The sequence below is a fragment of the Aythya marila genome (genome assembly GCF_965140915.1).
Source record: "Aythya marila genome assembly, chromosome: 23".
In the NCBI taxonomy this organism is placed as follows: domain Eukaryota; kingdom Metazoa; phylum Chordata; class Aves; order Anseriformes; family Anatidae; genus Aythya; species Aythya marila.
In genome coordinates, this window is record NC_139064.1 from 2,079,813 (window position 1) to 2,107,686 (window position 27,874).

Here is a 27,874-nt window from a genome sequence, read left to right on the forward strand (position 1 = left end):
GCCCACCCTCTGTGTCTGCCAGCCCTTTGCGAGCTCATGGGTCCCTGCACAAAGGGGGACGCGTGACAGGAACGTGCCATCAACCCACTCCATTTGCACGTGCATTTCCCTTCTCGAAGTGACACAAATGCAGGCAAACGCTTACAAGCACCGTATGTGGGAAGAGAGAGTACTTTATTTGTTTGTTACAGCTCTCGTAAACTTTCAAGAAGTTTAACACCACGAACACCAAAGTAACAGTAGATGCGTAATCTGTTCACCCAGGTTTTGTGTGTAGATTTTCCTTTTACTCTGTGAATGCTGTAAGGGTTTACACTCTGCTCAATGGTTGTGTAAGGACCCATAGGCTGGGGCTAGGGAGGTGTTTACAACACGTCTGCACGGGTTCATTCGCTGGTACAGCTGTAGAGGCAGCAAGGGCAGGCTTCAAAGAGCAGCTCTTCCTCTGCTGTTCGTGCTTGGACAGCCACAGTCACCATTACCTGAAGGTTTCAGCTTCAAAGACGCAGCGCTGCAGGAAATGGGGACTGCTCTTTCTATAAAGGCCTCGCATTTGGGGAGTTTTCTTGTCATGTCGGAAGCTGTAGACAACTTATTCAGATCTCTGCCTGAGCTGGCCTAGTCTGAAGTGAAGTGACCCATTCCTTAATGATGGCTCTTTGCAGCGTGGCCCTTGGCTGTGGTGAGGTTAGGTTGTCACTGAGCTTTTTGCTAGGGGATTGAACTTCAGAAGGGATTTTAGCACAAAATCCCCGCTGCAGCAGTAGCACTGCCATTGCTCCAACTTTGCATAAGCAGTGAGGTGAGAGTGGTACAGCCGATTTTAATGTGTGCTGGTGGCTAGGGTCGTTCCCGTGTGATTATCACTCCGTTTAGGCCAAAGTGGTGTTTAGCTAATAACAGAAACGTACCGAAGCAATGCTGTGTGTGCTGACACCTTACTGGGACAAGGCCTACGAGGAAGCAGCAGGCTGCACAAGTCTGTTGGGCTGCCCTACGTGCTGGTTGTGGTGTACTAACGAGCTGCCACTCTTGTTTTGGACCGGCTTGTTCCTGAGAAGCCCTGATCCAGGCAGTTGCTGGATACTCCTGGTTCAAGGCAAAATCAATGCTCAGGTTTGTTCTGTGTAAACCTTGATGCACTCAACCTCTAAAGGCTCCAGGCATGCAGGTAGAGCAAGAGTATCTGAAAGCACAGCGCTAAGCAAAATGGCACGTTCCCATTCGGCCTGCTAAAACCAAACAGAAATCATGCAAATCAGCTCTTCCTTCCTTCCATGTCCTACCTTACGCTGAGGTAATGGGTCTCCTCCTTTCAGAACCCACAGAGCACTGTACAACCACTTGCAAAAAAAAAAAAAAAAAGTGACACCTTCAGCCTCCTAAAGACGTGGTTCATCCTCTCTGTGCTCAGTCACAGGACTGAAGCCATCTGTCCAGACAGTCACCTGCCTTAAAAGAAAGCTTTTGAGTAGTCAGGCCTTTTCTTCAGCTGGTTGCTCACTGGCGCTGTGAGTAGCAGTGTTAACAGCTGGACTTGATGGTGTTTGAGCTCTTTTCCAACCTAAATGATTCTATGAACAGCAGTGCGATGGATCAAGTGAACGGGAAAGGATGTGGCTGATGGCAGGAAAGGCATCTGCGGCGGTCAAGTCCTGAGTCCCCAACGCAGCCTCCTGGCATGAGCTGTGCAGGGAAGATCAGCGCGCTGTGACCGGGCAGCAGGACGTCACGCAGCAGGACCAGAGACTGGCACCGTGTGCCTGTGGTACTGGGATGAGCTCTGTGTCCCCTGCTGGCCCTGCTCGCATCCCTCACTCTGTCTGCCGTGGTAATTGAGTCCCACTGCTTCCTTTGGGCTTGTCCAGTGACCTGAGCAGGTGAAACAGGAGCTTGCTTCATCTTTGTCCTCAGTGCTTGCTCACTGACATGATTCCACCTTGACTTGGCTGGGCTTTTTTTTTCCTACCCCCTGGCAACCCCGTCCTGTGTCTGGCTCTGTGCACAGGACACCCGCAGTCAATTGTTTTTGAGGGAGGTGTGGTGGTATCAGGTTCAACCTGCCTGCGTTCATCCGGCCCTGTCAGTGTGACCATCAGGCGTTTGCCAGCAGCTGCCAGACAGATTTCTGAATGGATGTGAAACAGAAGGATCCAGGGAAGGTATCTGGTGGGATTTGGGTGTTGGATGGCTATCAGATCTCAGTTTCCTGAGGAGTAAAGAGAATGGTGGGGACGCTTGTGAAACTTAGGACTGAGGCCACAGCACGTGTGCCACCGAACAGGCACACCAGAGGTCATTTCTGCCCTGCGGCAGCCCGTCTGAGTTAGAAAGTGGAGATAGAGGTGGTGTTGTCAGACTCGATTCCGCTGCCCTTCCTGGTCACCTCCAGGATCTCCTGCAGGGTCTCCTGGCTTATGCAGCCAAGCTCCTGCAGGATACGGAAGAAGTCGTTACGGAACTTGACCCCGATGAAGGCGTAGAGGATGGGGTTGAGGCAGCAGTGTGTGAAGCCGATGGCCTCTGTCACCATGATGGCCGTGTCCAGCTGGTCCTCCAGGACGCAGTTCTTGGTGAAGGCTTCCAGCTTGGTGAGGGTGTTCAGAAAGATGACGATGTGGTACGGGCTCCAGCAGAGCAGGAACACGCCCGTGACCAGGATGGCTACACGGACGGCTTTTTGCCTCTGCAGGCGTTGGGACTGGCACAGAGTCCGGACGATGGCCATGTAGCAATAACACATCACCAGCAGGGGCACGAAGAAACCCACAGTGTGGTACAGGAACCGGGTTGCCAGCCACGCGTTGTTGCCGTGAATCCCGATCTCGGGGAAATAGCAAATGCTGCGGTTGCTCTCATCCGTCCAGACCTCCATGAAGATGAGATCGGGTAAGGTCAAGAGCAAGGAACAGAGCCAGACGGCCGTGCAGGTGAGGTGGATGGAGCGAGCCCTGCGTTTGCGGTAGGTGTGGATGGCGTAAACGATGGCCAGGTAGCGGTCTACCGCAATGCACCCCAGCAGCATGCTGCTGCAGTAGAAATTGATCTTGTGGACGGCGCTGAGGATCTTGCAGAGGAAAGTCCCAAATACCCACCCGGCCAAGCTCTCGACCACGCTGAACGGGAAGGTGAGCAGCAGCGCCAGGTTGGCCAGGGTGAGGTGGAAGAGGAAGTTTTCCGTGGTTGTGCGCGACCGCTTGAACCTCTCCAAAATGACCAGGACCAGGGCATTGCCCACAGTCCCCAGCACAAACATAAGCAGGTAGATGAGGGGCATGAAGACCTTCCTGAACGGGTCTCTCTGGTTGCCGACCACAGACGAGGCCGGATTGAAGCAGAAGTAGCCCTCCAAAGACGGGGTTGTGTTATCAGCCTCGTAGTAACCACTCAGCTCCGCCTGGCTCTGGGGAACAGAGAGAATCTGGTTACAGGAGGGCAGTTTCATGGCTGGGGTCCCATGAGAGACAGCAGCATGGGGAGAGGCTGTCCTGACCTCTTTATGTACCGATCCCATTCCCTTCAGCCCTTTCCTGATAGGAAGGGGGTTTCACTGCTCGTTTTTCTTGCCCTCCTGATGCCTCCACTTCTGGAGTGCAGCTGAGCAGCCGTAGCACACGGATTTGGGGCAGCCTCCCGTGTGCTCTGCTGCTGGCCCCATTGCAGCTGCTGCTTTACTGGTTTCTGACCACAGCCATGCTCTGAGCTTGGAGACCTCGGAGCCATCTGGGGCAGCGTCCACCGAGCAAGGCAAGGTGGGACAGCAACAGCCAAGGCTGGACATCACTTAACATGCACTCAGAGAAAGTTTTAGGGCAGGTGTGAGGCGTGAACGCATCTGAGGCAGCGGGGTGCCACAGCCACAGTGATTGTTCTGGAAAGAGAAATCTGGTCTGTTGGTAAACCTTGTGGTTCTGAATTAATTGCAGTCAAAGCCAGAAAGGGAATCTGAGAAATGCCACTCAGACCCCGGGCTGATACCTGGTGAGGAAAGTGTGGCAGAGCTACCGCAGATGGTGGGCACGCGCTGTCTTCAGGCGCTTTGGCAGGAGTTGGGTGCTAACAACAGCACAGGGCTCAGATGCAGGCTGTCACAGAAAAAGAGCAGCCTGGGAGGCTTGTGGCAAGCTCAGAAATCCGTGACAAAACGGGAAGAGCCCTGCAGCAGTAGTTGTGCACTCCCCCACCCACACCCTCTCTGGAGACCAGCACCGAGACTTCAGTGTCAACCACAGCGGAAGCCCCTGCTCGCTGCTTTCATACCTTTCACTGCCAGCTGTAGCCGTTTGCACCTGCTGCTCCTTCCCTCATCAGCCGAAGTTCCCAGCTAAAAATACTGGCCCTGCTTTAAACAGCTTTAGATCTTTTTTTTTTTTTTTTTTTTTTTTTTGTCCACTCCCCCCCCTTCCCCTGCGTGTGCTCCGAAGCCGAGTGACTGCAAATATTCTCAACTTCTGCGTTATACCGAGCTGGAAAGGGTGACTGGGTTTCTTCTCTGTGAAAAGCCTCCTCTGCTGATGTGCTGTGTGCCTCTGCAAGCAGCCGGCTGGGGGCAAAGAGCTGATGTGGCAGCGCTCAACTCGAACTGCTGTGTTGCTGAAACCACTTCCATGGCTTTAAGGGTGCAGTGAAGGAGCAGATGTCTAAGGAGTATTACTGAGCACATGCAAAAGGCAGCTGGCTGGGATGGTCCTCAAGCAGGGGATGCTAGGAAGGCAAGCAAGCCCTTGGGGGAAGTGTAAAATCAGTTTGCCCAGCTCTTACACTCTTCCCCAGGCCTCTTTTTTCAAGGGTCCCCTTTCCCTGCCAGCTCCGTGCCCCCCATGCTGTTTCTGTGCTGTGCTGTTTCTCCCAAAGGCACTGAGAGTTAGCTCCCTCGGGGGCTAGCAGTCGTCTTCCCTGCCCAAAACCTCACCCGCACAAAGCTGTCTTCACCTAATGTAACAGTGGGACTGCAGCCTTGGAACATGAACATCGCTCGCCCAAAGAGTAATTATTTTTCTCGTTTCTGGTATGAGACTGGAGGTTGCTACTGAAGAAAGAAAGAAAACCTCCTAAGAAAGAAAACCAAAGGAAGAACCTTTGCTGTTTGGCACAAGGACCAAACAGGGCTGCTCTGGATCCCGTGGTGACCTTGCTGGAAAACCCCAAAGGGAATGCGAATAACTTAGCTGGGGAGAGGCTGAACAGTTCTAGTTTTAAAGGGAAAAAGGAAACGAGGGGAAGTGGCTGGGCCCACTGGCTGGAGCACAGCCTGGAGCCACACCAGCACTGCCAATGCCTACAGGTGGGTGGCATGTGCGGTGTTGAACGGCTTTGGCTGCAGAACGGTTTCCAGCATCACCTTAGAGCCGGAGCCGGAGGTGCAGAGGCCACTATCAGCCACCATCTGATTGCAGATAAGGTGGCAGGTAGGGCTCTTACTGTAAGCCACTCGCTGCGGGCAGAGGAAGTGTGCACAGAGCTGTGTCTCAGGCGTCCTCTCATGTGCATCTCCGAGCACCGAGTGTGGGTGGGAGCGGACAGAGATGAGTTGAAGACGAATAGAAAAGGATGAAAAGGCAGAGTCCAGGCTGAGACGGGAAGGGCAGGGACCAGAGCTGTAGGAGATGCCCTGAATGACGAGCCAGGGCTTTTGGGGACTCTGCTGTGACTTCCATTTCCAGACTGGGAGCGGGTGGCTGCCTGATCTGGGATGGGATGGGTGAATGGGCTGCACGTGAGCAACCTCTACACAGCTCTCCTGCAATACAGTAAAAGCCCGAGCAACATGTCTATACTGCAGGGGGAATGTGACAGTAAAGTGGGGAGTTTTTTTCTGTAACTAAGCAGTAAAATGCACACCTGGGGCCACGGCAGGGGGAGGCACAATCCTGCACTCTATTTGCTTAGGAATCTCTTTTCCCCTCTAACCCACATCTCAAAATTACGCAGGTCTCCTCTGCATGTCAGCTGCTTTTCTCAGTTCCCCACAACTGCCAACAATCACCCATTTGCCTGTAGAAGAGCAGCAGCCCGTACGCTATTACGGATTTTTCAAGTGAGTCATTCCCTTCTAGCCCATCCAGGGCCAGCAGAAGCATATTTCATTCCCAAAGCCATAAAACAGGAATTTCTCATGTCAGTGTGCAGCTCAGCAAGCTCCTGTGATAGACTTTCTGCTCATCACCTCTCTGGTGGTTGAACTGGGGAAACCAACGTATAAGTAAATGCCATGTTCCTGTAATGTAGGTGCCTTTTTGCCTCTTGAGCCAAGTTGGCCTCATTATAACAAGAATTGGCCTTTGGCACCTTAGGAGACCTCGCAGCAATCTCAGTGGTCTTTCTTCAACTTTTTTTTTTTTTTCTTTCTTTCTCTAGTTTGCAGCCGAGGAAGGTTAAGTGGGCAAAATTTTCTTGCTATTGAGAATTGGGGCTATAATTTTGGTTACGTTACTTTTCCACAAGGTTACACAGCTAATTGGTCCCATAGGGTAGCAAAGATTAGGTGAAGCTATTGCTGTACTTGCTGGGCAACTACTTAGATAAATGCCCTTTCAGTGCAAATGTTCCCGTTGTTTTCATTCTGCATTTGCTCTATCAGTCAACTGGGCCTTTCTTGTTAATGCGGTTTTGTGTCGCTGCTTTGCTAGAACAGCGTCGAGGTCTTTTTTTTGCAAATCTCTCTGGACATGTTGATGCAAGCACTGAGCTCACCAATATATGGCATCCCCAGACCGTATGTGACACTGCTCGTGTGCGATCTGTGGTCAGTTCCAGGGAGGAAGAGAAACCTGAGAAGCTCCTAGGAAACGCGTGTCACAAACTCCCAACCACGTGAATTTTGAGAAAAGATAGAAAACTCTTTCTGCTGTGGCATGGGACTGTTCACACTTAGTCACAAAGCTAGCTGAGTTTCTCCTCTTGTCTGGGGTCTCCTCTGTAATTTAAAATAACTCACAACAGAGGTAAAATTGCTAAGCTAAGGTTCTAAGTTTTTTATCCAGAGAACAAATCCCAGTGCTGTTTAATTTCCCTGCCTTAGAAAACTACGCACTTTGCCACCAGCAGCTGCTTACTTGTAGTCAGTGACACAGTGCAGATGGACAGACAGCACGCTTGGATGTGGATGGTTTCCTGGTCATTGGAGAGAGTCCAAGGGAGAGTTCGGATGAAGGAACGAACCAACAAAGCAATGGCAAAGGGAGTTTAGTTTTAACCTCTTAGCAAGCTTCAGTGCTGCCACCGAACTTCAGCAGAGGTCACAGAGGTGCCTTCTGCAAAAAGTTGTAAAGGACACGAGCACTATTTGCAATGGGTTTTTAGACTGGATGAACTGAAAAAAATAAGGAGGGTTGGAAATGCCTGTCCCACCCCCAGTCTTCTCTCTTTTCCCATAAAGTATAGGAAAAAGGAGAGAAAGAAAAATTGGTAAAAAAATTAAATCCAGAATTTCTCTCTGGAATAGAAAATAAACAAAACCTGAGGTCTGCTGCAGAGAGCCTTTGTAAGAAAACAGAAATTCTGAGCTGCAACATCTGAAAACCTGGCTAATGCTAGCACTGCTGTGGATACCCCCTTGGATAGCACAATATGCTCTGAAAGGTACAGCTGCTGTATTTCATTTGCAAGCTTAGCGCAGAAAATTACAGGGCTAAATGTCTGGTGTCATCACTCCCAGTTAGAAGAAGTATTTGCAATTTATCTTCTATGCTTTCAAATTCCCCTCCTGTAAATACAGCATGTATTCCCTTCACAGCAGACTCAGGCAGCCTGTTCATGGAGAAGGATGGCAGGGGTGGGAATATGTAGTCATGGGAAGGTTTTTCACATGTGGAGAGAGAGCACTGGGGCTTGCTTTGGTATTCCTGTTAAAGGCACTAGAGGAGAGTCCTAGAGCTTCACACACTACGCACAGTCATCTATACCACTGAAGGTTGGTATAAATGGGCTCTGAACGCCTGCTTTTCACCCACATTGTGTCACCCAGAATGGCTGTGCCAGGAGCGGGGCAGCAAGGGGCAGAGGTGTGTGGGCCGGGCTCTCCAGGCCCTTCTGCCAGGAGCTGGGGTTTGGGTGCCCCTGAGGGGACAGTGCTGGGGCTCAGTGCCCACCACAACACCTCAGCTCAAAGTCGCCACCGCTCATCGTGCAGCTTTCTGCATGGGAACATCTCGTGCCCCTGGACTGCAGTGCCTGCGGTGACATTGCACCAGCTCCCCGCAAATGCAGTCATGTCTCTTGCAGTCCCTTCATCCCTCGAATCCAGAATTAAGGGATGCAAGGTCTGATTGCACCGGCGTAAGTTATTGCTTGGGTTCTCTCCTAATGGGAGGGGTCAGAAGATGGTGACATCGAAGCCAGGTCTCTCAGCCCACCCCAGCTTTACCCGCTCTCCCCAGTTGTCCTCTCAAACAAGCAAAGCCAGGCCCAACTCACCAAGTCATAGGTCTCTGATGAGTAGCTGACAGGCCCCATGGTTTCAGGGGCAGGATCTGCCTCTCCTCCAGCAATTTCGGCACAAGTTCTTTTCTGGGGTGGAGTTAGTCATTTAAGTGAGTAGGGAGGGACCCAGAATGTAACAATAGAGTATTTGCAAGGCAAATGAGCTCCAAGCAAAGAGTGACCTATTTGATGTAAAGACTGGCATCTTGCTCTATCATTTTTTTCTTAAGCGTTTGTTGTAGGTTGATTTTTTTTTTTTATTTTCAAAAAAAAAAAAAAAAGATCAGGAGGTCTGTTAATTTCATCCTGCCAGCCTCTGGGGCTCTTGACTGCTGATGTCCTAGTCCAGGGCAATCAGAAAGGGTTTAGACAGCTCTGTGCTGAGGGAAAACCTTACCCCAAATCTCCCCAGATCTGGGTGCTCCTCTACGTGAGACTTTGCAGACATCTGAGGAAATGCATTGTTCTGGTCTGTGCTACCATTGCCCTCTGGGTCCTCCTCGCCACTTCAGCCTCAGTGCCCTGTGGCTGTTCTCTCTCCTCCTCCTGCTGCTTCACCCCAAACATGCTTACATGTTTGGGGGAATGAGTGTTCTGTCCTACTGCTGCTGTAGCAGTGGATTCATAGTGTACAATCTCCAGTCGGGGTCAGCAGGAGAGAGTGGTATTACAGCTGGTATTTTGGCAGAGATTTTTTGCTTTTTGAGGTTTGAGGAGGGTGGGCACAACTGCACCAGCGCCTCTGTACCAGCAAGAAGGCTGGCAGGAGTTGCACCAGTGAGGAAGGTGTCAGCCTGGTGAGCACCACTGGATTTTACTTGCTTTTAGTGCTTCTTAGCAGCAGAGTGGCGCTCCTGGCTTGGCCAGGAATGCCGAGGAGGGACCTGCTGCACAAGGACAGCGCTGCCATCCCTCCCTCCTGCCCTCACTAGCCCCTGAGGACGTTTTTTTGTGTACCTGCTCACTGGGGCACCCCCTCCCTCTCTGGGGAGAGGACAGAGCTCAGCGGTGCTGGAGGGAGGCCGCTGGGTGCTCATCCAGCCCCTGGGAAGGTGATGAAGGATGTTTTAATTGAGCAAGAACTGGAGGGTGGAGCACTCTGCATCACTGACTTCCTTTGAGGGCTAGCAAAGAGGGTGGTGCTCCCCATGGCAATGTGTGCTTGGGACTAGCTCCGCCCGTGAGAGCTTCTGACCATCAGCAAATGTTACCCCCCCCCCAAGTCTGCCCTGCAAGCGGAACAAAAGTATGGTGCAAAGTAAGGTGCGGTAGGTGCATAGGGGCTGGTGGTGATGCTGAACTTCCCAAGTCAGAGGGACATCTGCAGGGTGTGCCTGCAGGGAGACGGAGGTGGGAAGCACCTCCCAGGCTGTTGAGAGGTGGGCTGCAGATGAAGAGGCTCCAGGGAGCCCGCTCCAAGGACATAGGCAACAACAAATTCCCTTGTAGACACGTACTGCTGCAGCGTGTGATTGCTACCACAGACGAGGTGACTTACAGGATCCATGTGTTGCTGCGCTGGGAAAGATGACAGAGAGGAGGTTATAGAAGAAAATTAAATGGAGAGAAAAGGAATTTAAATTAAGAATAATGTCACTCCACAGGAGACCGGCAGGTAAGCAACCTAAAAAAATAAAATAAAAAATAAAATTATAACAAGATTCAACAATAAATATTTGAGGAGTGCTTTGGTGTCAGTGCATGGCAGTGCCTGTCCAAACTCTGCTACGGGTACACTCTCTGGTTAGCAAACCATTCTTGTATTATCACCAACACACAATGTTAATTTTTATAAGATATTCTGATAATAGGAAATTATTCAGCTGTACATAAGGATGATAAAAAATGCACTACTTGAATATGAAGATGGTCTATTCTGTATAATGACCAAGTATTTCTACTGGCCAGTTTGACACTACACTGACTTTCTGAGTTTTGCTTGAGAAAAGCTAGCTCGCTTCTGGCTCCTGAATCCCCTCTCCTCACTTTTTCAGTCACCTCATTTGCTGCTACCATAACTGAAGGTTGGTGACCTCTGCGCTGCCTACACACCAGTCAGCTTTACCGATCCGTTAACTGCTGTTGTCATTTGTTCTTTTAGGGTTGGTGCATGCTATTTCCTGAGCATCTCAGGGTGAAATGCAATGCCCAGCTCTGCACCCTGCACCATGACGGGCACTGAGACTGCCGTGCGGTGGAACAGGGACCTCGCCAGCAGTGACTGCTGCCTGCCCAGCATGGCACAGGGGATGCAGCTTCTTCATCCCACTCCTGGCACGGGAAGGCACAGGACTCCTATCTTCACTTTCCTTCTTTTGCCACGCATGGAAGAGAAGCATGTGGAAGAAAAGTGGGGCACATCAGGAGGGAGAGGGGCTGAAAGGGGAAGCTGAAGCGTCCTGACTGCCTCAGGAGATGACAGCTGATGGGGCAGGGGGTGCTGGCAGCCGCAGCAGGGCAAAGAGTTGGGGAATAAATGAAAGAGTTTAATAATGAGGCTTGTTGTCTGGGAGAAGCAGGCAGGGGTGTCTGAACTGAGTACGCCAGGCCTGATGGAGATGATTGTGCTGTGACAGAAAAAAAATAATAGTGGATTCCTTTTAAATTAAAGAATAACTGAAATAAGCTTTCCACTACCATTTTCTGTGTCTAAACTCAGTGCGTTGTTGGAGGCTGGACTCCACTTTGGTGCAATTCGGCAAAACACTCGCCCCCCGGTGGGATGGGTAAAGGCAGTGTGTACAAATAACGACATTTTATTGGTAATTAAAAGAGCAATAAAAAAATAAACGCAGCGAGCGCCCCGCGCTGCCCAGGGCCGCGGCCGCCGCCCAGCGGCAGGGCCGGGCCGCCACAGCCGCGTGACCACGTGACCCCCCCCCCTCCCGGAGCCCGCGCGCGCGCGCGCATGCGTGCGTGCGTGCGTGCGCGTGCGCGCGGGGCGGGGCCGTCCCGCCCTGCCCTGCCCTGCCGGGAGGGGGAGGGCGCACGGGAGGAAGGAGGAAGCCGCCATCTTGGAGCGTCGAGTCGCCATAACAAGGCACCAAGCGGCAGCCAGAGGATTTTGTACCTGGGCGAGGGGGAGCGCGGCCGGGGGCGGTGAGCGACGCCGGGGGCTGCCGGGGTGAGAGCGAGCTCGGGGGAGCGGTGAAAAAGGGGGAGCCGCCGCCGTGGTTACCGGGCCGGGCCGGGCCTCGCCTCGCGGCCTGAGGCGCGGCGCGGGAGCGGCGGGGCCCGAGCGGGGCCTGGAGGCGGCGGGGGCCCCGTGGCGGGGGCCCCGTGGCGGGGCGGTGGGGCCGGGTTGAGGCGGTGCTGGCCGCCGGGAGGAGCGGGGAGGCCGCGGGTGAGGCCGCTCCATTGTTTGCGGGCGGGGGGGTGCCGGTGTGGCGCAGCTGCTTTTCGCGGGAGGCGGCGGCCTCGCGGAGGAGCCCGCACTGCGGCCTGCGCCCGGTGGGGCCCGGTGGGCCCGGTTCTGTCGTGGTGAGGGAGAAGGGAGAGGCCCGGCGGTGGTTGCCGGGCTGTGCCCGCCCGGGGGCCGCCGTAACGCGGGGTGCTTTGCGCCGTCGGGCCTCCGCTTTGCGAAATGGTGGCTGCTGGCGGCCGGCAGCGCGGCGGCTCGCTGGGTTTGGCGAGGTTTTGTGTATTTTTTTTTTTTTTTTGGATTTTTCGTGTTTTTGAAGCGTAGCTGCGAGTGAGAGGCTGTAAGGGAACTAGAGGTTTTCTCTGCTAAAAATATTGGGGTGATCTTTGCCACTTTCGTCACAGTTTGTTACGTGACCGTGGTGCCTTATACGATCTGTTTTTTCTGTTTTGCTTTTTTTTTTTTGTTTTAACCAAGTTAATGGGAAGGAGAGCTGTCTTTTCAGAGATACTCCATAACCGTGCTTCTAGTCAGGAGGATAACTAGGAGAAATATCTTATTTCTACTGATTCTAAAGTTTTGCTGCAGAGCTCTAATCGATGCGCTTGGAAACAGCTGGGAAGTCTGAGAAGAGTTTGCATTCCTTTTCCATTCTCTTGAAGTGCTCTTGGACGTATGTTTAATTCACTGGGGAATTGCCTTTTTTTTTTTTTTTTTTTCTTTTGAGCACTCCACCCTAGCAAGCAGTAACCTGCTTTTCCTATGCACTTCCTAAGTTGCAAGTGCTTTACAATCAGAAACTGTACAGGCAAGCAAGCTTACTTTCGGTTGCTTTTGAAAGGTTTTGTATTACGAGTCTTGGCTGGCTGATATTGTTGTAAGGAGTTCTTCATCTCTGGGCTATATTTTCAGTGTGTGAGATGCAGACTTTGTGTTTTTTCTCTGCAGTTTTGGCAACACTTGTTAAATACAGTGTTGATACTAAGTCATGCATACTAAATGTTATCTTAGAATCATAGGGTGATGTGAGTTAGAAGAGACCTTTGAAGATCATCTAGTTCCAACCCTGAGTGCGATGTGGGTTTTTACTGGTGATTGGAAGGTAACATCAAGCAGGAGGCTAACTGATTCCTGGTGTAAATGTTTAGGCTCAACAAGAAGCTGCTCTACTCTGTTTCAGCAGCATAATATCATTCGTTTCAATATTCTAAACGGTGTTAAATCAATGCCTGATAAAAAAAAAGGTTATGAATAAGTTGGTTGAACTAACTTTTGGAGTTGGGGGAGGATGAGTTTTGTTTTCACAGATAACGTCATAATTTCTATCGTAATTCTATCATCATTTCAATTTCATTTCTTACATGAAAAGGACAATCAGAGTAACTTCAGGATTTCTTCAGTTCTTGCTTTAATGTCCGTTTGATATTGTGGTTTTGTTTTTTATCGAAAACTTGTACATAATGTTGCTTAGGTTTTTATCGTTGCTTCCCTGTGTCCCAGAAGAGGGGGAGTTTCAAGAACAGGCAAAGCAATCGAGGTAATCTGTGCCTACTTCACAGGGGAGTCTAGGTACTGTTTTTCAAGTGGTTACTAGCTGGAATGCTCCTGAAAGAAAGTACAGCTGTTTACAAAGTCATCTTTGGTGACCTAAGCTCAGCTTTATAGCAAGGGGAAAAAAAAAAAAGTTTGATATGTCTCTGATAATTCCACTGAGAAAAAAGGAAAACAAATCCTGTGTTGTGTGCTGCCTGGGAAGAGGTGACTTTTAGATAATACGCAGTGTTGCAGGCTATTTTAAAATAGCGAAGTCAACTGAAGGATTTGCATATTCAGAAGTCCATATATTAATTGTTATTGTCTGCTTCTTTTTCAGAGTGAAGCGAGTGAATTCTGATATAACTCAACTTTGATAGAGGGCTTTTTTTTTTTTTACAAAAAAAAAAAAGGTTGATCCACAGTGCATCAGAGCAAGTTACTACTTTACTTTTGAGTGACTTACAGGTGCTTGCCTGCATTGCAATAAAGGACTCATATATTGAGCAAGACTTATTTATCTCTTCATTTTGGAGAGTCTAATAAACTGTTATTACAGTTTCTGTACTGACTTTCAAAGTTTTGAAGTCTAAAAAGACATCTTTAAAAACAGAAGCATGAGCACGGCCAGAACAGAGAACCCTGTTATAATGGGTCTATCCAGTCAGAATGGGCAATTGAGAGGCCCTGTAAAACCCAGCGGGGGCCCAGGAGGTGGAGGCACACAGACTCAGCAACAGATGAACCAGCTGAAAAATGCCAACACAATCAATAATGGCACTCAACAACAAGCACAGAGTATGACCACCACTATTAAGTAAGTATTTGTGTCAAATGCCGCAAGAAGAATGTCAAAATTTGTTATAAGGGAAAGCGTTCTTGGGTACCTGTGTTTTAAAAGTTTTGTTCTGTTGTTTTATGATGTTGATGACAGCAGTGTCCTAGGATGTGCATTACTAAACAAAAGCTGTATTTCCAGGTGTGAGCTGCTTTCTGGCAATTATCTTAGCAATGTGTTTGTTGTGGAAATTGAATTTGAAACTTTTCAGAGGGAGCTGCTTGTCAGAGGCAGCCCACTGAGCAGCAGCATCCTGTTTTCTTTGCTCATTTCAAGTGGTATGAGAAGGAAGTTGGGGAGTGGGAAGGAACTGATACTTGAGACAGGAGGAAACATTGCCTATTCCTAGTCCAGTTTTGTATGCTTTTCAGTTTGTTGCTGATCTCCCTTGTGGTGAGAAATTCTTTCAAGTCGGTTATCTTTTTTGTCAATGATTTGGAAAAGTAGTGTGCTCTCCCCAGTATAATGCTGAACTTTAATGAGTCAAAGTGTAAGCTGAGATAATACAGCACCACTATGACACCCTTGTATGTGTCTCTTCTCTCTTTTCTCATCAAACTGTGTTTTAGGAAGCATGCTGATAAAATGTGAATGTGCTGGTTGGAAATTCTGACAGACTTACGAGACTTGTGTGGTACAGTAATGGGTCATTCTCTGCTGCCCCTGAGCAACATTCACTTTTCTTTTGCTATTCAGTTATTTTTGAAGAAAATACCTTAGTGCATAATGGCAGAATGGAATACTTGAGGACTCATTCCAAGTTCTGGTGCAAAATTAAAAAACAGTTCAACAAGTGGAGTGTGTATTTACTTACTTTTCTCCCCCAGAGTATTTCCATCTTCTTATATTACGGATAAAGAATAGATGGTCTTTGGGCATGAGGTTTTTATTTTTTGAAGTAGTGAACTATAGTTTTGTGGTTTTATTATACCTCAGTACTTTATTATGAACATGTCAGCGTGTAGTTTTAAGTCTGTTCTACTGGATCAATTCAGTGCCCTAAAAATGGGATTTGAATCATGACTGGATAAAGATTTCACAAATTCTCTTGCGCTTGGCAGACTGGTGAATTTCTGTGTTTACAGTTTCCTGCCTGTTGTATCCGCTTAGCTCAGAGAGGACTTGAGCTCATATGCGTAGGTGTTTTTAGTTTTCAGGAGGTGAAAATGTTACATGTTAAATCACTGTTCCTAAGAAAATCATGATGCAAAATAAACTTATTAAACCAGATTTTTTTTCGGTAGACCTGGTGATGACTGGAAGAAGACTTTAAAACTCCCTCCAAAGGATTTGAGAATCAAAACTTCGGTAAGGACGTTTGAACTTCAGGAATAAATATGTGAACGAAGGTTGTGGGAGAAGCTGCGGTGGGCTTGTAATCAAATATTCAAAGGCAATTCAGCTATTGCTAACCTGTTTTTAATGAAGAATTGCTGTTTTAATTCTCTTAAAACTGCTCAGGAGAGATGTTTCTCTTGTAAAGCTCAAAAACAGAGTAGACTGTGTATTTCTTACTTCCTTACTGTTATAGCATGAGGCGAATTGTCAATGGCTCCTGCAAGACGGAGATCAAAATACGTCAGTGTATGCACAGTGTTGTAGTTGGTTATTGGAAAGTTAATATTTACTTCTCCGCTGTATGGTGTTGCATAGATTAGTGGGAACTCCTGTGTAGTAATGAAATGTGCTTTGTGATCTTCTTGCATCAGCACTCTCTCATTGAGTCTGACTGATTTACAGCTGTGGATTGTATGACCTAATCTTATGGATGTGCTTTTTGTGATTATTTAGGACGTGACCTCCACAAAAGGAAATGAGTTTGAAGATTACTGTTTGAAACGGGAGTTGCTGATGGGAATTTTTGAAATGGGCTGGGAAAAACCATCTCCTATTCAGGTTGTTAAAACAGACTGGTTATAAGCAGCAGCTGAATTCTTTATAAACTCTGAAATTCTTGTGCTTAAATGTCAGATATTTATGTCATGATTTGGGAAAACTTGGGATTTGAAAACTGGGGATTTGAACAGTGGAATTTTGCTTCCATTTGGGTAATGAAACTATAGAGGCATTGGTATGTTAATCCCATGTTCAGTAGCATCCTTCAGATAAGTAGTTGCAGTGAGTACAGCGGTATTGTAAATTTTCTGGAAAACAGGTCTGCCATAGGTTGCATACCTTTATTTGTTACTAAGATATCTATCACCCATTCTTGGCTTTTTTTTTTTAATCATAAATATCTGGAAGGAGTCATAATGGAGATTATAGGAGAGAGAGTGTTAGTAAGTTTACTTTTTCTGTCTCTCCATCTTGTTTTTACTTCTAGGGCTGATTCCATAAGTAAATGTTAATGTATGTAAACTTAGGGGAGTGGGTGTGGTGTTGAACTCTTCTCCTCCCTTCTCCCCCCCCCCCCCCCCCCGACATCCAGGCCATTTTATATGGCTTTTTGTTAATTTATCTGCTTTAGAACAGATTCTAATGTGTCAGCTTTTCCAAATTAAAAGGCTGAATGTACTTGGGTCATTTAGATACCGCTGTAAAAGAAAGCAAATGAAAAATACTTGTGGCCTTTGAATGGCTGAAGTTTTAAAAGGAAAGCCTGCTGGTTTTGAGAAGTGTATCACAGAAACATGCAGGTTTGAAATTACATGGGCTGATGCCTTTCCAGTGTTACGATAGATGTGGGCGTTTTCTCCCACTGGGGGAGTTTGCTAGTGATTCTCACTGTCTCCTCCCAGTTTTTCCTAATTTTTCACTTTTTTACTAATGCGTCTGTATGGGTTCACAATTCCTGCGGTACCCGAGCACTGGTTCTCATCCTGTCTGGTCATAAGAGGGCTTTATGTGAGACGTTGGGAGCAGAGCTATTGCTTTGCTGGGGAGCTCTTTGCTGATAGGTTTAACTCCCTCCTGCTGTGTGTAAGCCTACAATACTTGCAGTAGCAAGATACTCCTTCATGGAACAGATTTAACGTCATATAGCAAGGCGAGTTATATTTGGCCAGTCTTTAATGAGCATGGCTCATGATTGCTCACATGCTGACTGTCATTGCATTTCAGGAGGAGAGCATCCCCATTGCTTTATCTGGTAGGGATATCTTGGCTAGAGCGAAAAATGGAACAGGCAAGAGTGGAGCCTACCTCATTCCCTTACTTGAACGGCTAGACTTAAAGAAGGACAACATACAAGGTCAGTTGGCATGGGTCTTCCATGGCTGCATCCAGGTAATAGTATTGGTCGCTGTGCAGCAGACTTGAATCTAAAAGTGGTTGACAAAATGCAGCAGTGTAGGTTATCTGCTGATATTTGTAAAGCAAGTACATAGGGAGTGGTGGAGGGAAAGTGGAATTTTAAATTTCCAGCTTCTTTTAAAAACTTGAAGGTGTCTAGTGGACTTCACTGTCTTGCCCTGGAAAATGGATTTGGAGTAATACACAGAAGCACGGTGGCTGGGTGACTCATGTGGAGGGAATATCAAGGGATATAGAACCCTTGCATGGCATGTGTCTTGTTTTAAGCAATTTCTGCAGTTTTGGAGTTCCACACTAGATATCTACATTAAGTCGCAGAAGTATGGCTCTCATGAAATCTCTGTCCTCTACGGAGAAGTATTTTTGGTAATGTGTTATTAGTAACTCATGCTGACACTTTTAACTTCCAGCAATGGTGATTGTTCCCACCCGTGAACTAGCCCTGCAGGTCAGTCAAATCTGTATCCAAGTCAGCAAACACATGGGAGGTGCCAAAGTGATGGCAACAACAGGAGGAACCAATTTGCGAGATGACATAATGAGGCTTGATGATACAGGTCAGAGCACTTTGCTATGCTACAGTTGGTGTTTGGGCTTTTACAGTGTGGCATTGTAACTTCTGCTTTTTTGTTATGTCTGTGTTATTGTTATGCTTGTTACAGAACAGACCGTATTATGTCTTAGTCAATGTTTGTATACAGTCATTCACTCAATCTGTTGGTATAAAACATGTCTCTGAATGCTGGAAACATTGTTTTAATCACCTTATTTTTTTTTCTCTTCTAACCTTACAGTGCATGTGGTGATAGCTACCCCTGGCAGAATTCTCGATCTCATCAAGAAAGGAGTAGCAAAAGTTGAGCATGTCCAGATGATAGTATTGGATGAGGCAAGTTGCTCATATTAAACCTTTTGGAGTATTAACAATTTAAACAAATGATGTGTCTCAGCCAGCCACCTCAGTATATACAACAACAAATACCTTTGCTTAGGGATACTAAAGTTATAGCTAATTAATTTCTTGCTGTTTTTGAGAAGGTATTTGGGTGTAAGAGCTTTTCTGCATGTAAAACTTCCAAGAAGACGGCCTAGGAAGGTTTGCCTTTTCTGTACACTGTTACTGTGAAATAGATTAGCGGTTTATTCTGAACTGAAGGATTGTGTTTCATTTGGTATCTGTTCATAGTGAATTGAATTTCTTCAATTTGATTCTGCTTGATTCAGTATTGAAAACTGGGAAATGTAAACTTCCTTTTACTGATGTATCCTGTTTTCAGAAACTAAATCAGATGTCATGTTCACATGTCAGTCAGATGTGGTATTTGCTCTAGAGGGGTGATGCCATTGTGAAGGTAGGGAGGAGGATATTCCTGGTGCGTTTGTATTTCTTTTCCAGCGTGATGCTACCAGGAAACTGAAAGATTGCCCTACTTCTTTGACTTACTCATTTGTGCTTGTGTTCTTACAGGCAGATAAGTTGCTGTCTCAAGATTTTGTACAAATAATGGAAGACATTATTCTTACGCTACCTAAAAACAGACAGATTTTGCTCTACTCAGCCACTTTCCCTCTGAGTGTACAGAAATTCATGGTGAGTGTAGTTGGATTCAGCTACATGCGATTGTGGTGACGTTGCACCTAAGTTGCATGAGTGGGTGTTGCTCATTTATTTATGCATCCACACTTCTGGTTTAATATACCAGCCTCAGTGTAGGACAGCAATTTTGAAACAACTTTTGTCCAGAAATAACGTTAATGGGAAGTACATGTAATTCTTGCATGCGATGCACTGTTTTCCTCTTCATTCGGTAGTTAACGCTATTTGTGTTGATTTGCTTCTAGAAGGTGATCCTGTTTAGCCTGGCATGTTTAGCCTTGGTTTTATAAGTAATCCTTTGAAATTTCACCTACCCTGTCTAGTGACAGGCATAAAGATTGGCTAGTTAGTGCATACTTGCAATGGAAGAATTGAATGTGCTACAGGATGGGAAGTCCTTATGCTGTTTTGCATATAAATATGCATGCTTTATTTTTATCTTTATCTTTCAGAATTCCCATTTGCAGAAACCCTATGAGATTAATCTGATGGAGGAGTTAACCTTGAAGGGAGTTACTCAGTACTATGCCTATGTAACTGAGCGTCAGAAGGTTCATTGCCTCAATACACTGTTTTCCAGGGTAAGCAGTGTAGGTCAGGTTAAGAACTTACAAATGCTTTGTTCCCTTCGAAATCAAGAATAAGAATCAGAGTGACAGATTTTTTTCCTCGTCATACTCTGCTAATCATACTATATAAGCTGAAGCTGAAAATAAGTGTGTTTGCCTCAAACAAAACTTGCCTTGCAGTTTTGTTATGTGTTAACCTTTTTTCCCTCTTGTACAAAAATATGGTATGAATTACTTGCGGCACCTGTCTTGCCTTCTTTCTGCCTTAGATCATCTGTTACTGAAATTCTGCATTTACTTAACACGCTTCTTATATGTTCAGCTCCAGATTAACCAGTCGATCATTTTCTGCAACTCCTCTCAACGGGTTGAATTGTTAGCCAAAAAGATCTCCCAGTTGGGCTATTCCTGCTTCTATATCCATGCTAAAATGAGGCAGGTGAGTATGAAGTTACAGTGGTCTATGTCCTGCTACTACGTGATTTCAGGTCCTACTCCACAGACGTAGCACGTAGCTGAATTAAGTCTCATACTTGCTTTAAATTTGCATGGTCTTCAAAAACTTAGACATGTATTGCTTTGCTATTGCTTCAGTTTTGTTTTCAGACTCCTCCCCCCATATTTAAGCCTCTTTCCAGAGTGTTTAGCGTAGCTGTTCATGTGGTGTTCAGGAGTACAAACAGAAATAACAATACTCAGCTGATTTGAGTGCCTAGCCTGGCTTTGCAAGCACTAAATCTTGCACTGTGGCTGTAGGGGGATCTGAGAAGGCAGGGAGGTGGCTTTGATCGAAGCTCTTGCTGGAAGGCATTGACTGCTGCATAGTGTTTGAGCTCCAGTGGCCTAGTTCACAAAACCATGAAAAATGTCTGCAGCTTCGCTGGTGCAGGAATTTGTTACTTGTAGATTAGTTCACGTGTCCTCAAGATTCACGCTCTTGATTTCCTTGTTATCGGTGAGTGTACTAAAAGGCATTGTCAAAAGGTTTTTTAGAATATATGGGTAAGAAGTGTTAAGAAATTGTACAAGCAGCTTTGACTCAGCTGTCAGTAGTGATGAGGGGAAGGAATTTATGTGAATGAAGTTCAGTGTTTGTAACTTGAATACCTATCTGAAAGTCACAGCTGTTTTTTTGTTTTTACATGTTTCCAGGAGCACCGCAATCGTGTGTTCCACGATTTCCGAAATGGCTTATGCCGCAATCTTGTTTGCACTGGTAAGAGTTCCTAAATGTTTTTCCTTTTATGAAGGTTGTGAATAGAAATCTGATTAGTCAGTAGCGCAGGTGAGCCAGGTAACTTGATTTGTGATGAAGCAAGTTAATGTTTTGATCAGAGAATTTTGTCAAGCGTGTGTAGGGCAGAGTGCTGCACTCCTTTAGGCATATGGGTTTGGTCTTCTGCGACAAACTGTGAAGGTGCAACTTGTTAACAAATCCTTTTATTGTGATAATGTTTCCTGCTTCAGTTATGTTTTCTGTATGTTCTCACAAGTGCTCTGTAAATTGTAGGGCCATAAGCTTTAGGAAAGAACAGAACTGTAGGTGTAACTGTGGCTAGGATTACTGGACTACACTTTGCTGATTCTTTACACGTCTGTAGTTCATCTTTCCTAAATGATCTGTAGTTGTGATTGGTCTGTATATGATGTGAGTTATCCACAGTACAGCCTGTTTGGGCTGTACCATGACAGTTGTTACATGCATCTGGGTAGTCTTAACTCAACTTGAAGTGAAATAAAAATAGCTAAGCTGGTGGGATGTAGTTCAGATCTCAAGTCTGTTGTGACAATGGCAACATCTGCCATGTTAGAGGAGGTGCTTGTATAAGATGACCTACTCAAAAATAGTCTAACATGCAAAAACTGGATTGATGTTAGTTACTTTTTTGGCATAGATCTGAAGATCTGAGGGCTTGATCATTCTTCTTGCATTACGCTTAAAGTGGATAAAGAGCAAGAAGAAGCTGTAACAGAATTGTATGTAAAACGCCTTGATACGAGGACAGCATATATTTATAAACTAGCGCTGGCCAGTGTTAATTGTTCCTAAATTTTCTACCCTAAATCAACATAATTCTTGACCTGAATTGTCTTTCAGATCTGTTTACCCGAGGTATTGATATCCAAGCTGTGAACGTGGTGATAAACTTTGATTTCCCAAAGCTGGCGGAGACTTATCTCCATCGTATTGGCAGATCAGGTGAGAGGAGAAGCATCTTTTAGAAACAACTTTGGTAACTGTGATTTTTTTCCTTAGCATTGAATTGGCTTTTGCTTTTTATTAATATACGTGAACTATTTTGAATACCTTAGATTTTTCTGTACTTGAACTCTGTAGTTCAGGCTTCTTCAATAACTGTCTCTTTAATAAAGGGTGGACATGTGTACTGTAGTAGAAGACTTTGAGTTGGTTATTAATGAATATGTGCAGTTGGAGCATTTTTAACCTCTTGCTTTTTCTTACTCCTGTAGTAGTACAAAAGTCCTTAAATGATTTCAAAGACCTGTTGCAGGGTCTGGATTTTCTTTTACCATCAGAGGGCAATGTTACTAACACCAGAATCTGCAGACTTTTCCAATCGATCTTCTATCACTCAGTATCAACTCAGGATTGTTTTTCTTTTTTAAGGTCGCTTTGGTCATCTTGGCCTGGCCATCAACTTGATCACCTATGATGATCGATTCAACCTGAAAAGTATTGAGGAGCAGTTGGGAACTGAAATTAAACCCATACCAAGCAACATTGACAAGAGCCTGTATGTGGCAGAATACCACAGTGAACCTGTAGAAGATGAGAAGCAGTAACCATATGCGTATGTAAATGCCTTCCTGAAGTTGTGTTGGATAAAAGAAGAGCTGGCCTGAATATTGTTGCAGGGGAAGAGGGAAACTGATGTGCCAAACGTGTCTGAATGTGAAAACAAGGGTCTGAAATAGATTGTCAGTGAGGGTGGGTAGATTGGTGTTTGGAGAGGCTGGGATGCCTGCTAGTAGCCTAAAGAATTCCTTCTGTATTGGTTAGCTAAGAAGAGAAGTAGGTGACAGCAGAAAGGGAGGTGGTAATCAAAAAAGCCAGGAGAGAAAATGGATCTCTAAGACTTTGGCATTAACAGAAAAGCCTAATCACCTCAGCAGCTGAAAGGAACAGGTTCAAGCTATAGGTGCCTCATGTTTTGTTGTCTTTATTTCATAGAACCTACTGTAGTAGGTAGCAAAGCTGTAATTCATCTTCATTGCCACTTGAGGTCTACATAGCATAAAAAAAGAGGCTTCACTGCCAGGGTGTCTTGCAGTGTGGCTTTTCTTGATCACTGTCTGAGGAAGAATGCTGAGTCGATGTCTTCTTTCAATCCAGGGAAATTGTTGTTCTTACAGTCAGGCCAAATAGAGGGTGATGTTTGATCTGTTTTTAGTTAAGATGCTATCTTATGCAACATAAAGAGATGACATTGTTTGGGTTGAAAGTAATTTTGTTGTGTATTTTCTCCTAGAAATCGTGAATTAGAAAATACTGATGAAGCTACTGAAATTAATCTCAGCTGACAAAAACAAAAATTGTCAAAGAAGCAGATTGCTAGTCATGCCAAAATGACTTGCAACCTTTTCCTTGCTTTATTAATGTTTTAAAATAAATAAGTGCATAGACAAAACAAATCAGATGATGAACCTGGACAAAGTTCTTGGGTGGCTTCTTCAAGGGGACTGCTCTAACCTTGTCTGAGAATTGTACACCACTTAATGACAGTAAACAAGTGTGTAGTTGAGCCGTTTGGGTATAATTGGGTAATAGTAGCACTTCTTTCTGAGGTACAGTGATTGAAGATGAGCTGTTCTGAATGCCATTGGCTTTTCCGGAGCAGCTACATAGTCAGTGTGATTCATTACTTACATTCTGGTTTTGCATAGAATTGATTTAACTGTGGGTGTTTGTTTTTGTTTTTGTTTTTTAAGGCTTTGACTACACATGCCAGAAGGTGAAGCCCTTTGATCCACATCTGTGACACATCATTTCTTTGGGGATACCCTTCTCTTTGTGGGTTTTTCTTCGTCTTTTCATTTCGGAACTATGAAGACTAAAGAGCTTGGCCTTTTTTCTTTTTAAATTTGGCAGCAAGGAAGAAAGAAGATGAAAGGAGGAATGTCTTTTTGTTTTTCCACTTGTTTGCACTGTGTGCTGATTGAACATTAGTTGCACTAACTGCTGGTTTTAAATTTTTTTTTTCTTTGGGTGGGAGGGGCAGCAAGGGAAGAAGAGAAACCCTGGAAAGAGAAGAATCTTGAAGAACACAAGCTTGTCTGCGATTTCAAATTCTTCAACCATCGACTGAGTGCATTTCAACTTCTCCCTGTTTACTCATCTGTTTTTAAGCTAAAGAGCTTGTTACTTATTCGTGCAAAGTGCCTTATGCTATGAGACCATTCAGAATATCACCTTTCCAACACAGCCCAAGGAATCAACAGCTGTTTTTGGTTTCAGGTCAAAGTTCCCCTCTCTTCCCCCTCTCCTCCTCCCCAAGTACTCAAGGCCAGGGCTGGGAGGTGAAACTTATTGGTAATACTACTTTTTTTTCAACTTTTTTTTTTTTAATTGGAGGAGTTGATATGCATCTGCAGTTCACCCACACTGTAAATACTGTATTTAAAACAAAACCAACTTAAAATCTGGGCTGATTAGGTGCAGCAGCATAGCTCCAGAAGGAAAGAGTAGCCTGTCATCCTTTGCAGGAGCCATAAGAAAAGCCCTATGCTCTAGCAGAACACTAAAGACTGGTTTCCATAAGTCTCCATTAGTAGTTCCAGCACTTGATATGTAGACTTGTTTCAGAGCCATGGCCCTCTTTCTTCTGGTGCAGTGTGTCCCATAGAAAATCAGATGTGTATATTGTACAAACTTTGTAAATATTTTTTTTCTGTTTGGGTTCATATATAACTTTTTTTTTTTTTTTTGATGAAGGTTGCTGGGGTTAAAGGGATTAGACTGATTATGGGAGCAGCTAAAGATGAGAGGGGCTCAGTTTTCTGCAACACTAAGCAATGAGAAATGCTCTGACCTCCCTGAAGAGCAGGCTTCCAAGTGTCTCTAGTCAGGGTGGGTTTGCTCTGGTGCTAGCAACACTGTCCTGTACCGCTAGTATGGAAGAGATTTGCTTGCAGAGGCTCTGAGGCCTCAAAATCTGTTGCTTACCTTGTTCAAGATATTCTTTGATTTCCCTCTTAGAAACGTCAGGAACTTCACAAGCTCTGAAGGATGCCCTGACCTGTGTTCCACCATGGTGTGAGGGAAATCCAGCGGGTGTCAGTGTTGCTGAGCAGCATATGTATAAGGCGTGGATTTGGGTTTAAAAGAAACAGTAGGAAACTGATCTAGATGCATAAACTGACAGTTTTGGAGCTTTATGGGATTGATTTACTTCCTGCAGCATTGTGCATTTTCTGCCCAAAACAGCCTCTATACAGACCTGTGAGCAGGTAAGGGTACAAAACCCCTGTTGATGTCAGAAGCTACAGAAAGCTATTTGCCATCTTGTCTGTTGTGGCATGACTTGCTCTCTGTCACTCTGCATTGTATATTGCTGGAAAATACTTTCTGGTCAAATAGTGTTGCTTTAAATTGTGCCCCTCCCAACATGCTTGATGTTTGGCCTGATCTACAGGCAAGAGGAGTGAGACAAATCAAACTGTAAACTCTTAAAATTCCCTTTTAGCCTGTTCAACAACAGTGTCAGGAGGCACCTGGATGAATGCAATCCCTTTTGCTCAGTCATTTATTGTGTATACAGACGCTGCACTCACACCATGCTTGCTTATCTTAAGGCAGGAATTAATTGTCTTAATTTCTCCCATTTTGACACCTCCGCTTTTTTTTCTTTCGAGTAAAAATGTTTGGAACTAAAAGGCAAACTTAACTGTCCCACTTCCTTGAGGATCATAAGTACAAAATCAGGTGCCTCCTGACAACAACTTTACAAGATGGAAAGGGTGTTGTTTGTTTTTTTTTTTTTTTTTTTTTGTCAGCAGTGACTCCATAATTGTAGCAAATGCTGCACTAGAGTACAAACTCAAGAGCTTGGTCACAGACACTCTGTGAGCCACACAGCTTACATCTGACTGGCAGGTACTAAATGTAAACAACTTTGGGGTGCTTTTTGGGGGTGGGGGGTGGGGTGGGAGTTTGTGGGTGGTAACTTTGACCAAAAGTAAAACCTTGCTCTTGTACTGCAGCCAGCTTACGATTTTCCAGAGAGACAGAAGAGGGATCATTTTAGTGCAACAAAGACATGAAAAAATGTAAATAAAAGTTTTTTTGTATCTTACCAGGGCACACACATGTAACAAGAACAGGATAGCAGTGTTGAGTCAGATGTGTGTGCTCTGCTTGGATTTGTGGTAGGTTAGCCTGGTGCCATGCTTTGATGGTCCCTCTTAAAGCACAGAACTTTTAAATGGAAAGTATTACTTTAAACTCAGCCTCTATTTGAGGATTGGCACTTACCTAAACTATCGGGGGCACCGTTTTTAGGTGGCTTTCAGCAAAGAAGGAAGCAGCCTATTTTTGGTGCCAATAGGCTATCTCTAACAGATGCAATCTTGCAGATGGAAAGATGCTCCAAACGACTAGGATAAGCCTAGTTTTTGTTTTTGTTTTTTCCTGCCCAGGAGTAAGGAGTGTGTGTAAGTCTTGGCTTTTTGAGATTCCTTTTGATCTCCTGTTGTTTTCCTAGTTACACACCAGCCTTCACATTAACGCATTACTTGGAGCCAGTTTCTGCCTTCAGTGATGAGAGCCCTAGGTCAAATAATTCCTCTGACAAAGATAACATTAAGAATCTGATGTATTCTGCATTTTCCCCCTGAAAGTCTAAAAAAGCATCATCCTCTGAATCTGAAGTAATGAAGTTTCACAACTGGGTGAAATGGCTGTGAAGAGGGTGACGCAAATCTGCAGCCAATTTACTCCAGATGAGCTCTAGGCTGGTCTCAGGATGCGCGCTGTCAAGAGTGCAGCGCAGTTGCTGGAGGGCTTTCCTTGAAGGGAGGGGGGTGGGTTGGTCTCAAATACATATTTTAATTTCCAGAATGAGATGGGAGCATCTTTCCTTTGCCCTCTGGGACTTTATTTTGTGGGTAAGAACATGGAAGCTCAACATGAATATGTTGTATACATGTTGGTATCAAATCATCTCATTCTGATTGTTTGATTTTTATTTTTACTTGGGATAGGGAAGGGTGTCTGCTCCAAGGATTTAAAAATGCTTCACACGCTTGTTTTTCAAAAATGACTGATAGGACTCAAACCTTGAGCAGAGAACTGTTCTGCCATGGTTTCTGTTCTAGAGGTTATCGGGATGCCATGCCGCACCTGCTGAGCTGCCATCACAGTGGTTCTTGTCCTGGTGCTGGACTTCGTAATACTGCTGGGGTTGAGCAGCTGTTGGTTTCTGAGGATGGGGGTGAACTTTGTTCCCAGGAGCTCCAGCAGCATGGCCACCATTGGAAAGGTTGGGCAAAAAGTCCGCACAAGGAGTTTTTCCAATTGCTGTGAACTTGTAGTTTTTTTTCTTTCTTTGGAATCACAGTTTCTCTTCATGATAAGTCAGGTCTCTGGACCAAAGAGCATGCATTTGATCTTCAAAATAAGGCTTTGGCAGATTATTCTGTAGGTTTTGCTCAGTTCACTGTTGCGTTGCTAAAAAATACCTTTCTGTGGAAGCATTGTTAAATTCTGCTGTAGACAAATAAGGGAAGGGTAAGGAGGGGTGGTGGGAGGGATGGGTTTATTAAGATACGGCCTTGCTGTATTTTAACCAATAATTATGGGGAAGGGGTGTCAGGAGAAGAAAATAGTCGCTGTTCCCTTTATAGAAAAAACTGGAACTTTATTTCAAGAAAAAAAAAAGCAAAACTATTTGCAATTCATGTGGGATATCCACTGGTCCCTAGTTAAGAAGTTGGTACTTTGTTAACCAGTGAACAACATGGAATAGTCCTTGAAAATATTCAGGGGAGGGAGGGGAAAATTGGCTTTCTGTTAAATTGGTAATTGGCTAATTCTCCAGTGGAGCAGAGATTTTGTTGAGAATGTGTTTTTCTCTGGATATGTACATGCGTTGCAGCACTGGCTTGTGAAGAGCTTCATGAGTTCAGAGTGCAAAAAAAAAAAAGATGAATGGTAAAATCCTGATTTTGTTGATTAAACTCAATAAAAGCTCCCTGGAACTCCAGCTTGGTTTTGGTGTTTCTTTTAACATTGCGAAGCAAGAAAAACAAAACACTGCTGTGGAGAGATGCCTCAAGATGGAGTC

The 27,874-nt window shown here is 45.5% G+C and overlaps 2 protein-coding genes across 6 annotated transcripts; one reads left to right on the plus strand and one right to left on the minus strand.

The window, feature by feature from the left end:
• Positions 1–165: 165 nt before the first annotated feature.
• On the minus strand, positions 166–8,512 carry CXCR5 (C-X-C motif chemokine receptor 5). Its single transcript, XM_082778038.1, has 2 exons — positions 8,416–8,512; positions 166–3,403 (listed from the first exon to the last, which is right to left on the minus strand). Exons 1-2 carry the CDS (start codon positions 8,452–8,454, stop codon positions 2,327–2,329), a joined length of 1,116 nt encoding a protein of 371 aa, XP_082634164.1. The 5' UTR covers positions 8,455–8,512; the 3' UTR covers positions 166–2,326.
• Positions 8,513–11,420: 2,908 nt separating this feature from the next.
• DDX6 (DEAD-box helicase 6) lies at positions 11,421–27,793 on the plus strand. 5 transcript variants are annotated; one of them, XR_014318967.1, is made up of 15 exons: positions 11,421–11,545; positions 13,656–14,132; positions 15,383–15,461; positions 15,945–16,049; positions 17,214–17,343; positions 17,816–17,962; positions 18,200–18,298; positions 18,878–18,996; positions 19,455–19,583; positions 19,894–20,010; positions 20,724–20,787; positions 21,670–21,771; positions 22,201–22,384; positions 23,523–25,040; positions 25,587–27,793. XR_014318967.1 is itself a non-coding variant. In XM_082777863.1 (14 exons), the coding sequence occupies exons 2-13, from the start codon at positions 13,933–13,935 to the stop codon at positions 22,374–22,376; spliced, it is 1,467 nt and encodes a 488-aa protein (XP_082633989.1). In that variant the 5' UTR covers positions 11,421–11,545; positions 13,656–13,932; the 3' UTR covers positions 22,377–22,384; positions 23,523–27,793. The 5 variants fall into 5 exon arrangements, 3 of the variants coding, with proteins under 3 accessions (XP_082633989.1, XP_082633991.1, XP_082633990.1); XR_014318968.1 differs by having other exon boundaries at positions 25,590–27,793; XM_082777863.1 differs by having other exon boundaries at positions 23,523–27,793.
• The last annotated feature ends 81 nt before the right edge of the window (positions 27,794–27,874 follow it).